General features: G+C 32.9%; 1 protein-coding gene across 1 annotated transcript; it reads left to right on the top strand.

The window, feature by feature from the left end:
* The first annotated feature begins 720 nt into the window (after positions 1 to 720).
* LOC139524098 (uncharacterized) lies at positions 721 to 11,792 on the top strand. The gene is made up of 5 exons (XM_071318666.1): positions 721 to 863; positions 6,579 to 6,690; positions 8,083 to 8,291; positions 9,443 to 9,561; positions 11,606 to 11,792. Exons 1-5 carry the CDS (start codon positions 794 to 796, stop codon positions 11,690 to 11,692), a joined length of 597 nt encoding a protein of 198 aa, XP_071174767.1. The 5' UTR covers positions 721 to 793; the 3' UTR covers positions 11,693 to 11,792.
* The last annotated feature ends 1,991 nt before the right edge of the window (positions 11,793 to 13,783 follow it).

Here is a 13,783-nt window from a genome sequence, read left to right as displayed (position 1 = left end):
CATACTATCATAAGTGTCAGCGTGATCACCAATGGGTGAAGTATGTGCAGAGAGGGACCGGATCTACATTTTTTTTTAAAACTTACAGACAATTTAAATGCGTAGTTTGTGTAATATTTTAGTTCTATATAAGACATATTTCGACAGAAAAATATCAAATAATCTGTATTTTTATAAAACGTATTTGCAGTAGTAATGATACAGAGATATTTTTATGCATCAAAATTAAGAATAAATTAATTATTTTCTTTAAATATCAAAATATGGTTTGAAATTTATTAGATGTTGACAAATTTATTTAACAGGATACAATAACAAGTTTGAACTATATGACCATTTCATTTTCTGTTACATGTACTCAAACAACTTTAAATGCGGAACATATACATTTGTATTGAGGAATAACAAATAAATGGAATATGGAAAAATATACACTATAATTCAATTTACCACTCGGTATATTTGGATATACTTTTCCTTTCGAAAAAGATAGAAAGGTTGAACTTTATATTCCTAAAAAAAATAACATCAACGCAAGTGAAAAGTTGAACTACAAATTTTTTTTTATAATTTTAATTTATATCTGAAATATTTTTTATTTCTTTTTATAAAAAATATATTTTGCAAAAATGAGTATGTATATTACTATATATTGTGCAAATGTATTTTTTTCGATATTAAAAAGTGTTCAGTCTGATACAAACAGATTTGTAATTAAAAGTTCACTGAATAGTTCTCAAGTCTATAAATCGTCATTTCTTTACATTTTGGATTCAGACTGAAAAGAGACAAAATGGAAGTGTACGAACGTTATGAAAGATTTTTGAAAAATCCATTTAAGATTCATCTTGATAATGAAAGAGGTTTGTAAGATTATGTAAATAATGTTTTCTCTTTGTTCTTAAAACAATGCATTATTTTTATATATTTATCGTAAAAGGTCAAACACGCTAAGTGTTTCTTTCCGAAATCACAAGTTGAAATTTATTATTGATTGTGTGGTGGTTGTTTAACATCCAGTGGGTAATATTACACGCATACTCAAGACGATTACACACGAATGAGATATAAATCAACCTTGCTTTGTACTAGGAGTCGGACTTGTACGATTCATCGCAAGGAAATGACAAATTTGGTCGTTTTTACACACCAAAATTTACTCTGAGTAAAGAAAAATATGAGCACATAGAAAGGTGGATTATTGTCCTGCGGCTAAACTTTATAAAATAGCGATAATTGCTTTTGTAGTTCGAGTGTTAGATACATGTATTATCTCTCACACTTTTGACAGCCATCGGATTAAGTTGTAAAATAGTAACTCTATAATCTCTGGATATTTGAAATAAGAAACATTATATTTAAGAATAAAGAAACATTTACAACAAGAAATATTCAACTTAAAACTAAAATGGGAAATATTCAATTTAAAACGAGAGTTCATATTAATATTCAAATCAAAACGAGAGTTCATATGGATATTCAATTCAAAACGAGAGTTCATGTAAAGCACTTTGCGAATTATTGTAAAAGTTCCTAAAGTCACTTTTCTTCCGGTTATATTAATACAATATATGTGAAACTTCCTGTATTTTGATTTTTTCCCTAGTCAGCAGATGAGAGTAAAAGCAACAAAATACATGTATTTCATTTCATACGGTCCAATCTTATACATGTCCACAGTTTAAGTCACATCATTGTTGTCCAGCAGATATATATCCTTCTATTTTTTTATTTTAATCCATACAATTGCCTATAGTGACTTAAATGAGTGGATGTCTTGAACAGTTTTCAAAACTTACTTTATCTTAGTAAAATTCAATTAACTATTTCTTAGACATAAAATGAATTTGAAAATTACACTATCTAGTTCGTGCCATATTTTAAAACTTGTATATATAAACCTACATACTTACTTAGAATATGTTTTGTGTTTGTCATATTTTTCAATTCCTTTTGATGAACCTGATCATCATTACTGAAAGTGTTAAAATTCCCCGAGAAGTGATTATCTTTGCAAATACTTAAATACAAACTTATAAAAAAAAAAAAGTTTTCAAACTGCAAAAATCTGTGCGCCTATTACAGCCTTTTGTACCATATGGGTTTTGCTCATTGTTAAAGACCAAAAGACGACCTTTAAACTATTTAGTACAAACTCCTGCAACACTGAGGTTGTGAGTTCCAATTCAACACGTGGTAGGTGGATTCGATTTTAACATTATTGACTAAGATTTCCAGGATTGCGTTCAACATCGTAGCAGCTAGATAATGCTACGTAGTGCTACGTAGATTTATGACTGTTGAACGCGTAGCTAGCCTAGCTGTTACATAGATATTGATAGCAGCTAGGCTAGCTACACGTTCAATAATTATAAATCTACGTCACATTATTTAACTGGTGCTACGATGTTGAACGCAACCCAGTTTTCCTGGTGATGATCGGAGCTTCTTCTTCTAACAACAGCACAAATAAAAACTGACAAAACGGTATAGCCAAAAGTGCTGAAAATAGCAGTTTGAAATTTTAAGTTTGATAACCATTAAAAGGAAATTAATTTTGCATCGGCATCTCTCATTTAAATTGGTGAGTTTTTTTTATTTCTTCTTCTTCTTCTTCTTCCAGGTAAGGAACCGGATTCATTGCTGAATGTTAATGGTTCCGCGCGAAAACTTTACGCAGTGTCGGGCAACACAGAAAGATTTCTCTTGGCTATTTACAAATTACATTTAAAACGTTCGCAAAAAAAAATATACAATTAAAATTATTTACAACTGGTTTTCCTACTTCCTTTCAGAGCATGCCTTCAGGGCAGCTCTGAATCCCTCAACGGTGTTGGTCGCTGTAACTGTTGTTGGTAGGTTGTTCCAGTCCCTGATTGTCCTCGGGAAGAAAGATTGGCCATAGGTGTCTGTACTTGTTCTTTCTTGGAAGAAGCGGTTTTTACCTCTGGTCCGGTTATCATTCGGGGTCAAATATTGGTGACGGTCTATATCTATAAGTTCATGCTGGATCTTGAATAGCATGCACAATCTATTTGTTTTCCTCCGTTCTTCGAGGCTTTCCCACTTTAGATTTTTAACCATATTTGTGACACAGCCAGGTGTTCGGTCTGTGTAGTTGTTATTCACAAATCGTGCTGCTCTTTTCTGCACCTGTTCAATTGCCTTGATTTTATTTTGGGCGGTTGGGTCCCATACTGTGCTTGCATATTCCACTGCAGGTCTTACCATGGACACATATGCAGCTGCTTTTACAGGTTTTGTACAGCCTTTGAGGTTTCTACGTATAAACCCCAACGTTCTGTTTCCTTTGCCTACTGTATTGTCTATGTGTTTATCCCATGTTAGGTTGTTGCTGATGGTTACTCCAAGATATTTACTTGCTTCCTCTGTGTCTAGAGTATGACCGTGAAGATGGTACGATGTTTGTATCACTGGTCTATTTTTGGGGGATATTCTAATGACAAGGCATTTTTTGGCATTAAAACTCATCTGCCATTTGTTTTCCCAGTCTTCCAATGCTGTTAAGTCCTTTTGTAGAAGTTCACTGTCAGCTTGGTTGGTGATGGTACGAAAGAGAAGGCTGTCATCCGCGAACAATTTGGTCTCTGATGTAGATGCTGTTTCTGGCATGTCATTAATGTAGGCCAGGAACAGTAATGGACCAAGGACTGTGCCTTGGGGTACACCAGAGAGTACTGGTACTTGTGAAGAGACGGCACCCTCTAATATCACGCTCTGTTTTCTGTTATGTAGGAAGGAGCGAATCCATTTATTGGTTTTGGGGTTGACGCCGTAGTATTCCAACTTGTGTAGGAGGCGGTGATGTGGTACCTTGTCAAATGCTTTTGCAAAGTCAAGCAGGATGATGTCTACTTGGCCGCTACTTTTTAATTTCGATGCAATGTCGTTGATGGTTACGATTAGTTGGGATTCGCATGATCGTCTTTTGCGGAATCCGTGTTGTGCATCAGTTAGTATTTTATTTTTGTCAAAGTGGTCCATGATGTTGCTATGTACAATATGTTCTAAGACCTTACATGTGATGGAAGTTAGAGATACTGGTCTGTAGTTAGATGCTAGGTGCCTTTCGTCTTTTTTAAAAAGTGGAACTACATTGGCATCTCTCCAATCTTGCGGGACTTCACCAGTGTTCAATGATGTTTGATATAGGTCTGTGAGTATAGGAGCAAGTTGTTCTGCTGCTGCTTTCAGTATAAAGGCTGGTATTGAATCGGGACCAGTAGCTTTATGCGGTTTCAGGTTTTTTAATAATTTGTGGACTCCGTTGGTACTAATTTTTATGTCCTTCATGGTGGAGTATGGACTTTTACCTTTATCTGGAAAGTTATTTAGGTTTTCTTTGGTAAATACTGACTGGAATTGGTCGTTTAAAATGTCAGCTTTACTCTTGTTATCACTTTGCAGAAATCCCATTTTGTTTTTTAGCGGTGCCACTCCTGTCCATTCCTGACCTTTGCTCTTGATATAAGACCAGAATTTCTTTGCATTATCTCTATAGTCTGAACTGACCTCTTCCATATACTTCTTGTTGGCTTGACGGACCTCCCACTGCACTTCTTGTTGTAGTCTTTTATACCTATCCTTGTCTCTTTTCTTTTTAGTTTTTCTCGCCTTCTTGTGTGCTTTCTGCTTTTGGTTTATTTTGCGTCTAATGGTTGTATTGATCCATGGATGAGTGTTTCTTCCAAGGGTCATTTTCGTTGGTACTCTTTTCTCTATGGTGGTTTGTACAGCTGTTTTAAATGCCTGCCATAAAGACTCAACGCTTCTATCTTTGATGTTTTTGAAGGTAGTTATAAAGTTTTGTAGATCTTCCTTTATATTATGTATTTCCGCTTTTTTCCATAGAAATATTTTTCTTCTGACTGGTTTAGGTTTAAGTGGTTTACAAGCCATATCTAGGAGGACGATGTCATGGTCGCTGTTTCCTATTGATGGTAATGGTTTGCATCTTAATTTAAATGAAGGATGAGATGTAAGCAATAAATCTAGGGTATTCTCTTTTCGTGTTGGGAAGTCCACAATTTGTTCTAGCCCGTTGTCAGCTACAAGTTCCAAGAATGCCTGGTTGGTTCTGGTAGGATACTGTCTATGGTCTATAGTTTGTTCTGCCCAGTTGATATCGGGTAAGTTGAAATCGCCACCAATAAGGAATATGTCTTTTTGATGTTTTGATCTGATGTTATTTATTTCGTCTTTCATTTTATTCAGGTAGGTGTCATCTGTTTTATCAGGTGGTCGATAAAAAGCGCCTATGAGCATTTTCTTTTTTCCTTCTAAGTTAATAGTGCCAGTCAGTAGTTCTATTTCAGAACATTTATTTTAACACAATACCTATGTTGATCGACTATTAAGATAGGATCATACACAAATTTAAAATGAACTGAACTGAACGGTTGAAACCTACTTCAATATTAAGAGCGACTGATTAATATACAAAATTTAAAGTGTTACTTTCTGTAGAATTGTATTGGGTTAAACGGGCACTATAGCTACGAGATATAGAATAAGATTTTTTTTTGTTCAATTATAAATGAAAATGAAGTGAAATAGGAATTCGCTTTTAAAAGCCAGTATGATTCAAATTTGTCAAAATAAGTAAAAAAACATCGATGATAAATTATTCACTTGCAAATGAATACTTCGAACTCATTGAATCCGTATTCTTGTGACCTCCAATTTAACCCCTTAGATATTTATCTTGAATCTAGGATCTGCTTACCCTTTCACAACACCTGAGACCCCCAGGTTTCTGGTGGATTTTGTGTTGTTAAGTCTATTTTTTAATGTTGTGTTTTGTGCACTGTTATTTGACTTTTGGTCTTTTTTTTTGCAATGATTCTGGCAGTGTATTGTCGACGTATGATTTTGAATACTTCTTTATTACTTTTGCCTCTCTTAAATATATATGTGCTTCTTTGTTTTCAATTGAGTCATAAAGTGTAAAAACAAAACAAATCGAGTACAGTTTCAAAAGATATGTCCGGGAAGGTACATGTATACATGATTACCAAGTTATCTTGAATGTGATAAACAAGTACCACATTAAAACTGCGTAATTTAACTTATTTGTCTGTTAAACCAAGATCAACGTATATATATATTTGCTTGTTATGTAATTCAAAGATTTGGATAAATTTATTTTGATAGAATTAATCTACCTATTTGCACGTATTAATCGATTTATTTACTGTGGAATTCTGACGTTGTCAAGTATTTTGTTTTTTGTTTACGAAAAAATATTTTGCGGAAAGTTAATTTAAATTTAGTTTCCAGGTGCACCATGCAGCACTCATGCTTAGTATAAAAGCTTGTATTCGAATTCTTAGATATTATATGTCACTATGAACATAGCTCAGATTGAAATCTTATGACGGAGTTCTGGTAGTGTTAACTTAAAAAGTTATCTAAAGCTTTGAATAACAAAACAAACAAACAAATATAAACGTGAAAAAAATAATTAAAAAAACTATCTTGATTTAACAAATAAAATACATTTTAACCACATCAGTAAATCAGCATTTAAATTACATGAATAATCGTTTCTTTTTTAGTATTTGAACCACAGAAAGATACATCTAATCTGTCGCCACTACCAATTTCCAACAGATCTAGAGCAGATATCACCTATGATAAAGAACCAGGACAATTTTCACAGCTTCAGAGGTTTTTGATTTTATAGACCGTATAAGCATAATCACGTTCCCTCCTACATAACGAGAAAGAAGTTACATATCAAATAAATTTCCTTAATCTCGTGTTTTATACCCTTTTCTTTTATTAAGAGGTCTTCTTGCATTGTATAGTAACATGTCAAGATTGATGAATAATGAAAGCTTGAAAATATGCTTCATATATAAGTAAGGAGTCCTTATCTTATTGTTTTAATACTACTGTTCTGCTAACTGCAACATTAAAGTCACAAATAGAGCCACATCAAAATGCACTATACGACAAGTCAAGGAACTTAGTATATACATATAGTCTTCTTACCGTATCAATCTGTTCCAGTGGCGGATTTAGTGGGTGGTGCTCACCCTCCCCCTTTTTATATAATCATTTATAGCTAATTCAGACTTTTTAACGCTTATCTTCAATTTTTTTCAAGTTTGATGGCCCGCTACTTTTTAAAATCCTGGATCAACATCTGTGTTCCTTGTCAGTAACACAAATATCTCGTCAGCAAATAAAACCCCGCATTATTGATAGTTTTACTCTCATATATTTGTTGTCGTCTATCAAATATGTGCTTACCAGTAAAATCACCAGGAGATTTTTTTTAAATTATTTTATTTATTTCACAGAAATAAAATGAATTGTACGAGCTTGATAGAAATTACTACACCTAACCGTAGCACAAGTGAAGTTCTAGTATATGTTCATTAGGGAGCTACCATTTGATTTTTATGGGGGGCTAGGATGAAATTTGAAAAAAATAGGCAGGACAGGAGTTTTGAGTTAAAAAAAAGGCAGGATGAGACACTTTGCAAAAAAAAAAGGCAGGATGACAATTTAGGTAAAAAAAGTCAGGATAAACTAATAAAAAAAAGGCAGGACCGAATAGAGTGAAAAATAAAAAGGCAGGACAGAGATTACAACTAAAAAAAAATGCAGGACAAAATTTTTCATCCTAGCCCCCCCCATAAAAATAAAATGGTAGCTCCCTTAGAATTAAAATACTTTAAACTTCTGTGTAAAACGATTATTAAAAGCTTCATTTGTTTCAGTTGATTTCTATGGAGTAACTTAGTTCAAAATGCACAAAGCAGAATTTATATTGTGTATAATATATCATAAATAATTTATGAAAAAAAACATCTCCCATACTTGATAAATTAGAAAACAAAAGAAAGTGCATTTAACGTACTCATCTAAAAGTCAAGACAAAAAAAATAACAAAAGCTCACACACACCCAACCGCAAATTTATGCAACCCAAGCATGGAGGAAAATTTTGTAACATCAACATAGCAAGAGGAACATAATTTCGCTTTAAGTTTCTTGCTGAAATACGCTAATTTGAATTGATATAAAACATATTATGTGTTTTACCATATAGGGCGGACAAAGAAGCCATCCTTTTCTATTCTGAATGGTCGTCCAGTCAAAGTCAGGATGTACCAATTGAATATGTAAACTACTTGCTGGCAGCCTCGAAGAAGAATTGCTTCAATATCACAGATGAGATTATAAAGAAAATGGTTAGAAAACTCCAGGAAAAGCATGATTCAAATTCTCCAGATAATGATCTCATGTCACGTTTGCAAGGTAAATGTATTTTTTTTATAGAAAAGCAAAGTTGATGCAACTTTTATCAGGATCATATCTAGTATGTATTCTTTGGTATATCTTTCTACTCAGCGTGTCTGTCTAGTACAAAACATGATTTATATTCATATCACATCTCGTTTTCGTCATGCATATGCATAAAGTTTACCACTGGGCCACAATTAAATATATTTAGGTTTGCCCAAACCCTACCCTAAGGTTGAGACATTGGGTATGTAGGTATGCATTTTCTTTCTTTTTTCCGCAAAAAAAAATAAAAATTGCAGTATCTATGGTTTATAAGTCTTCATGGCTATCCGATTAAAAAAAAAACTTCTTCAAATCAGGACAATAAAAGATTTTGAGTAGGCAGCTTTTTTCTGGGTAGGTAGGGTTTGGGCAAACACACCTATTCTTTTTTTTTTTATGGCCTTGGACGTTAAACAGCTCGCCATCCACACATCTATCCATCATCTACCTGTAAGGAATACAGCAATGGGACACATTTAACAAAGTTTACTAAAATTGTCCGTTAATAAATTTTGAAAGTATTATGAAACTAAGGTTTCAACTCCCTCAGGCAAAGTTGGCCTTAGATGAATATGGCTATTTATTTTAGGTATTTTTGACATATAGCTCTTCAACGATTTTCGATACTTATCTGTCTTCGGATTTTAAAATGTTTGGCTTTGAGCGTTCCTGATGAATGTAAATCCAGAAAAGCGCTTCGGACGCAAGAAATTATTAAACGTGTTGTTTTCCATTTTTTTTTATGAAAAGTAGTAACAACACGTGCATAGAACTCGAGTAGACCATGACTTACGAAAATAACATCAGTCAATAAAAACAACCTTACTTCAATAACACAAGGTTTGAAGCCATTACCATCTCCAAATATTTTTGTCAGCACTATTATGAATAATCATAATGATTATATATACAGAATGGCAAATGTTGTGAACAAAGGTCTGCAGAAATTTAAAAATGCGTGTTCGAGTATTTAAGAAAAAAAGACACCGTTTCACAAAATAGCTTACTTCTAGTACTTTAAAAATGATTAGATATACATGTATTGGTTAGTTAATTTAATTGTTATAATTGATTCTCGAGATGAGTCTAGATATATATGTTAATGGAATATATTTTTTCAGGACTATTGCTTGACGATCTGACTGAGAATCCTAATCGTCATCTAGAAACATTATGTTTAGAAGCAAGTAAAGAAAATGACAAATTTGTGAAACTGCATTCATTTTTGAATTCTGAAATGGTCAGTATATATATATTTATTCTGCAATTGGGTGTCCTACTTTACAGATTCAACCCTACAGATATCGGTATGCTGTATCTGTATGTTATAAAGGTATCGCTTTAAAGCTCTGTCCACTGCCGGACTGAGTATTGTATGAACCTGCGTGACCTCAGAATGTGTATTGGAGTCGCATTCCAATGACGTATTGTTTGACCTTATGCGAATTAACGATTACTTATATATACGTTCTGTTTGTTTTCAAACATTTAGAGCAATAATGATTACACCTTTCCTTTTGATAACATGCACACATGAACAGCAGTCTTTTCTACGATGACAATTATCGATTTCAAAACTTGAATGTGTATGATTGTGTAACAAAATCAAACATGTCTATTTCAGCATGCATGTTTAGTTAATGTCAAGTCTGAAGCGTAGGGCAGCTCGTACACTTCTGTTTCAAATTGGACAATGTTTTGTTATTTGTTTTTTACTGTTGAAATTAGTTGTTATGTTACAAAAGATAATTATTCACCTTGAGCGACCATTCTAGATTCTTTTTTTTGCGAACCCGTCTTCAGCTGAATGTGTGAACATGGTAGAGAGTTGTCTCATTGGCACTCATCATACCGTATATATATCTTCTCATTTCATATAGTTTATGCATTACTAAAATACGATATATTTTGTTGTTTGTTGCTTACGTTACTTTCATTGGGAAATATTACTCGTGCATATTCAGTACAACATATTGATGTACAAAAAAAAAATTGCAAGCGAAATACAAAACTTATCTCAAATAATCGGTAATCGCCGTAAAACGTAAAAATTTTACGTTACCATTTGAGACTCAATATCGTGCATAACGTCATACAACTGTCATTTAAAGACACTTATCAGTTATTGTCTATGTATTACAGGTTTATGAATAATTGGAAATACGGGGTACAATGTTTGTTATAATTGGAAAGAGAGTAGAACATAATTGAGAATGAGTGATGGGAGTGGCGACAATGTAACAACTTTTTTTTTAAATAACTAGAAGCCGCTAGTATGCTTTCAACGATGAAAAAAATCCCAAATTTTAGTTTTAATGTTGTAGATTCAAATACCTAAGAAAAACTATACTACTTTATATTTTTTTCTTTCATATTTAAAGTTTTGTATATTTATCTGTTTTGCCTCTAATTAAATGGGTTGGAAAACATTGCAAAATACATATATGCTGAGTGCCAAATATGCTTTGAAATGCTTTATAATACATCATTTATTAATTGGATCAATATTTTACGTTTGAAATAAGATGCAAAATTTCCCATGTCCTTGTTCAGTCATTCAGTTAGATTTGTATTGATTCAAATCTTTAGGTTATGAATTAGTTAACTGATTGATATTGAACATTGTGTGGCATACCGTTTCGGTGATACATGGTAGACTTAGTGTTCTCGCCCCGGGAGTAGGAAGTAATGGGTTCGATCCTCAGCAAGGTCATACAAAATTATTTTTTTACTGCCTATCCGCTAAGCATGCTGCATTAAGGAGTAAGAACAAAGTTAAAATATAACGCCCGGGTATGGTAACGTGTCTTCTTTTGGACGGCTACCTTGTGTAAAAGCAAGTTCAACATTCAGATTAGTTTGTCTGTATTGTTCAATGGAGGGTTCACAATAACTTATTTTTCCTTGAAAATGCATTTAATTTGCCTTTGAGCGTTATATAGCCATCATCATCATCGTCGTTGTCTTCTGTAGATCTGTCGGTCCGTCCGTAAGTAAGTTCATCATTCTTTCGTTTGCTAGAACATTCGTTCGTTCGTTCGTTCGTTCGTTCGTTAGTTTCTTTCTTGGTTTCTTTCTTTATTCGTTCATCCATCACACGTATACACTTATCTGACAAATATCGTGTGTTAAAAGTGAATTGTCAAAAATAAGTTGCACGCATCATGGTGTTAAATTGACTTACGAACGGATGGACCCGACCCGGGGGATTACAATATAGCCCCAACACTTTAAGAACACTTAGCACAAGTTCGAAAATTGTGTCTATCTATATATCTTTTCAGGTGCAGTTTTACATGGATGGTACAGAATCTGACGATTCAGCATTTGATAAAACAGCAACCATGCATTGCTTATACGGACGCCAATAAAATACGTTATTGTCAACTACCGATTGAAACTCTATATCGACAGATGCTATCTTTCAAAGATTTGTCATAATTAATGTTATTAAAACATACATTGCAGTGAGATGAGAGTTTTTGTGCTCAGTGTTTAGGTCTCACTGTGACTTTGAAGAGTGGCAATAAAATCGCTATTCCTTTGGTTTTTGTATGTTATTTTGTTGTGCATTTACTGATTTTAAATCATGGATGGATACCCCATATCCCTTGTTTTTCTATAGGACTTTGTTTTTAATTTATCCCTTTGCAGCTCTTTGGTTTTACTTTTACATGTAGGTATAGCAACGACAAGTTCCACTTTCAATATGAATGAAATTTCAGTTTGTTACTACATGATGCGAGCAAATTTCTGCATTGTACACTTAGATGAACAAATCTTCAAGAGTTAATAACGTTCCAAGAATAAAGTTCTTAATATTTGTACAAAGCGGCCTAACTCAATTGTCCCACACCGCATTCCATTATCGACTTCATTATGTTGAGAAAATAAAGGAACATCGCAGCGACATGTGTCTCTGCTTTTTCTTTTATAATAACCCAAAAGACTGGACAGGACTAACGGTAGACATAAAGAGAGTCCGAGGAAACATGGTGTATTTTAAGTTAACAAGAAACGCAATAATAATGACAAGTCGTAATGTCAAAGCATCCAGCACACAACTAAAGCCGAGCTGAACAAAATATATCCATAGATTATTGTAAAAAAAATCATCCAAGAAAAATGCCGGTGCGTTAAGGCCACTTTCACACATCGAAAAATAATTCTGGTAAACATGAATGCCGCCAACAAGAGTGTCATTAATTTTTATCTAAGATGAAAACAACGTATAATGTGTTACGGATCGGCGAAGCCTATTACTATGTTTAAAACGGTGGTGGTGGGGTTAAGTGACAACCACAACTAATTAAGAAAGATTACAAATAACAACACATAAAATAAAAAGTTTATTACAAAAAGATACAAAAAAGAGTTTTATCTACATTTTCACCTCTAATCTAAAAGTACAATGTAGAGTTATATAGGTACATTTTACATCGAATTTTACATCGAAATAACCAGAATGTTTGTTGTCTATGAACATGTATATATGTTGTGTACAAGTTATCATTTTGTACAAATTATAATTTGTACAAAAATATTGTACAAATTATAATTTGTATTTTGCCTTTGTACAAATTATAATTTGTACAAACAAATTATAATTTGTACAAAAAGTGCCTGTACAAATTACAATTTGTACAAAATTTGACAAAAATTCACTTATAACTTGTACAACATTTTTAAATATGAATTTTGGTGAAAAATGCATTGATTCACAGGATAGAACTGTAATTCACTGACCACACATTAAACCTTATTAACAAAATATACCGTTTCAAACAACTACAAAAGGCAGATAGATTTTCGAAATTTTTGAGAGAAAAAAAGTATACAAATACGATTTTTTCAAATTTTTAAAACATAAACCACTATTCCTTTAGAAAAAAGTATCATTCAATAGTACTTTATAATTAGTTCTTGTCGCTATTTAGATTTTTTTTTTAAATTCAGAAACTTTGCAAAAACGAGTATATTTGTAAAATTTGATATTATGGATCGTGAAAGATCGTGAAAATGATCTCGAAAGATTTGTTGTCACTTATTCGTTATTTCAAAAAGTCCAAGGAAACAATCAAAGATTTCTTTAAACAAGAGATGATTTATATTTGTAATTGGAACATAAAAAGATTGGATTTACCTGACTTATTTCACTTCAATTTTGTTTGTGAAAAGATAAATGGTTCAATGCCATTGGGTCTGATGATTTTATAATACTACACCAACTAGTTTTCTTATAAAAATAAAAGTCCGTCTGTCTGTTCTGCATAAGTTGTATTGCCTCAACTGATTTCCGTTAAGTTTTATGCACAGTCATAGATATCAATAAAACAAAGAACCTTGTTGAAAAAAAATGATAAAAAACGACACAAAACAACTGACATATTCCTGACTTTAGCCAAGTCATATTCCTAACCAAATCGTGGGTTTAATCTCGCTTTCTTTCTGAGACATTTATT

The sequence above is a fragment of the Mytilus edulis genome, chromosome 5, assembly GCF_963676685.1.
Source record: "Mytilus edulis chromosome 5, xbMytEdul2.2, whole genome shotgun sequence".
Classification (NCBI taxonomy): domain Eukaryota; kingdom Metazoa; phylum Mollusca; class Bivalvia; order Mytilida; family Mytilidae; genus Mytilus; species Mytilus edulis.
The sequence above is the reverse complement of the archived record's forward strand: the minus strand, read 5'-3'. Positions and strand labels throughout refer to the sequence as shown.

Coding starts and splice junctions, on each gene's coding strand:
- LOC139524098 (XM_071318666.1), top strand. CDS start 794: ATGGAAGTGTACGAACGTTATGAAAGATTTTTGAAAAATCCATTTAAG. Junction 8,292..9,442: donor TCTCATGTCACGTTTGCAAG/GTAAATGTATTT, acceptor ATATTTTTTCAG/GACTATTGCTTGACGATCTG. Junction 9,562..11,605: donor CATTTTTGAATTCTGAAATG/GTCAGTATATAT, acceptor ATATCTTTTCAG/GTGCAGTTTTACATGGATGG.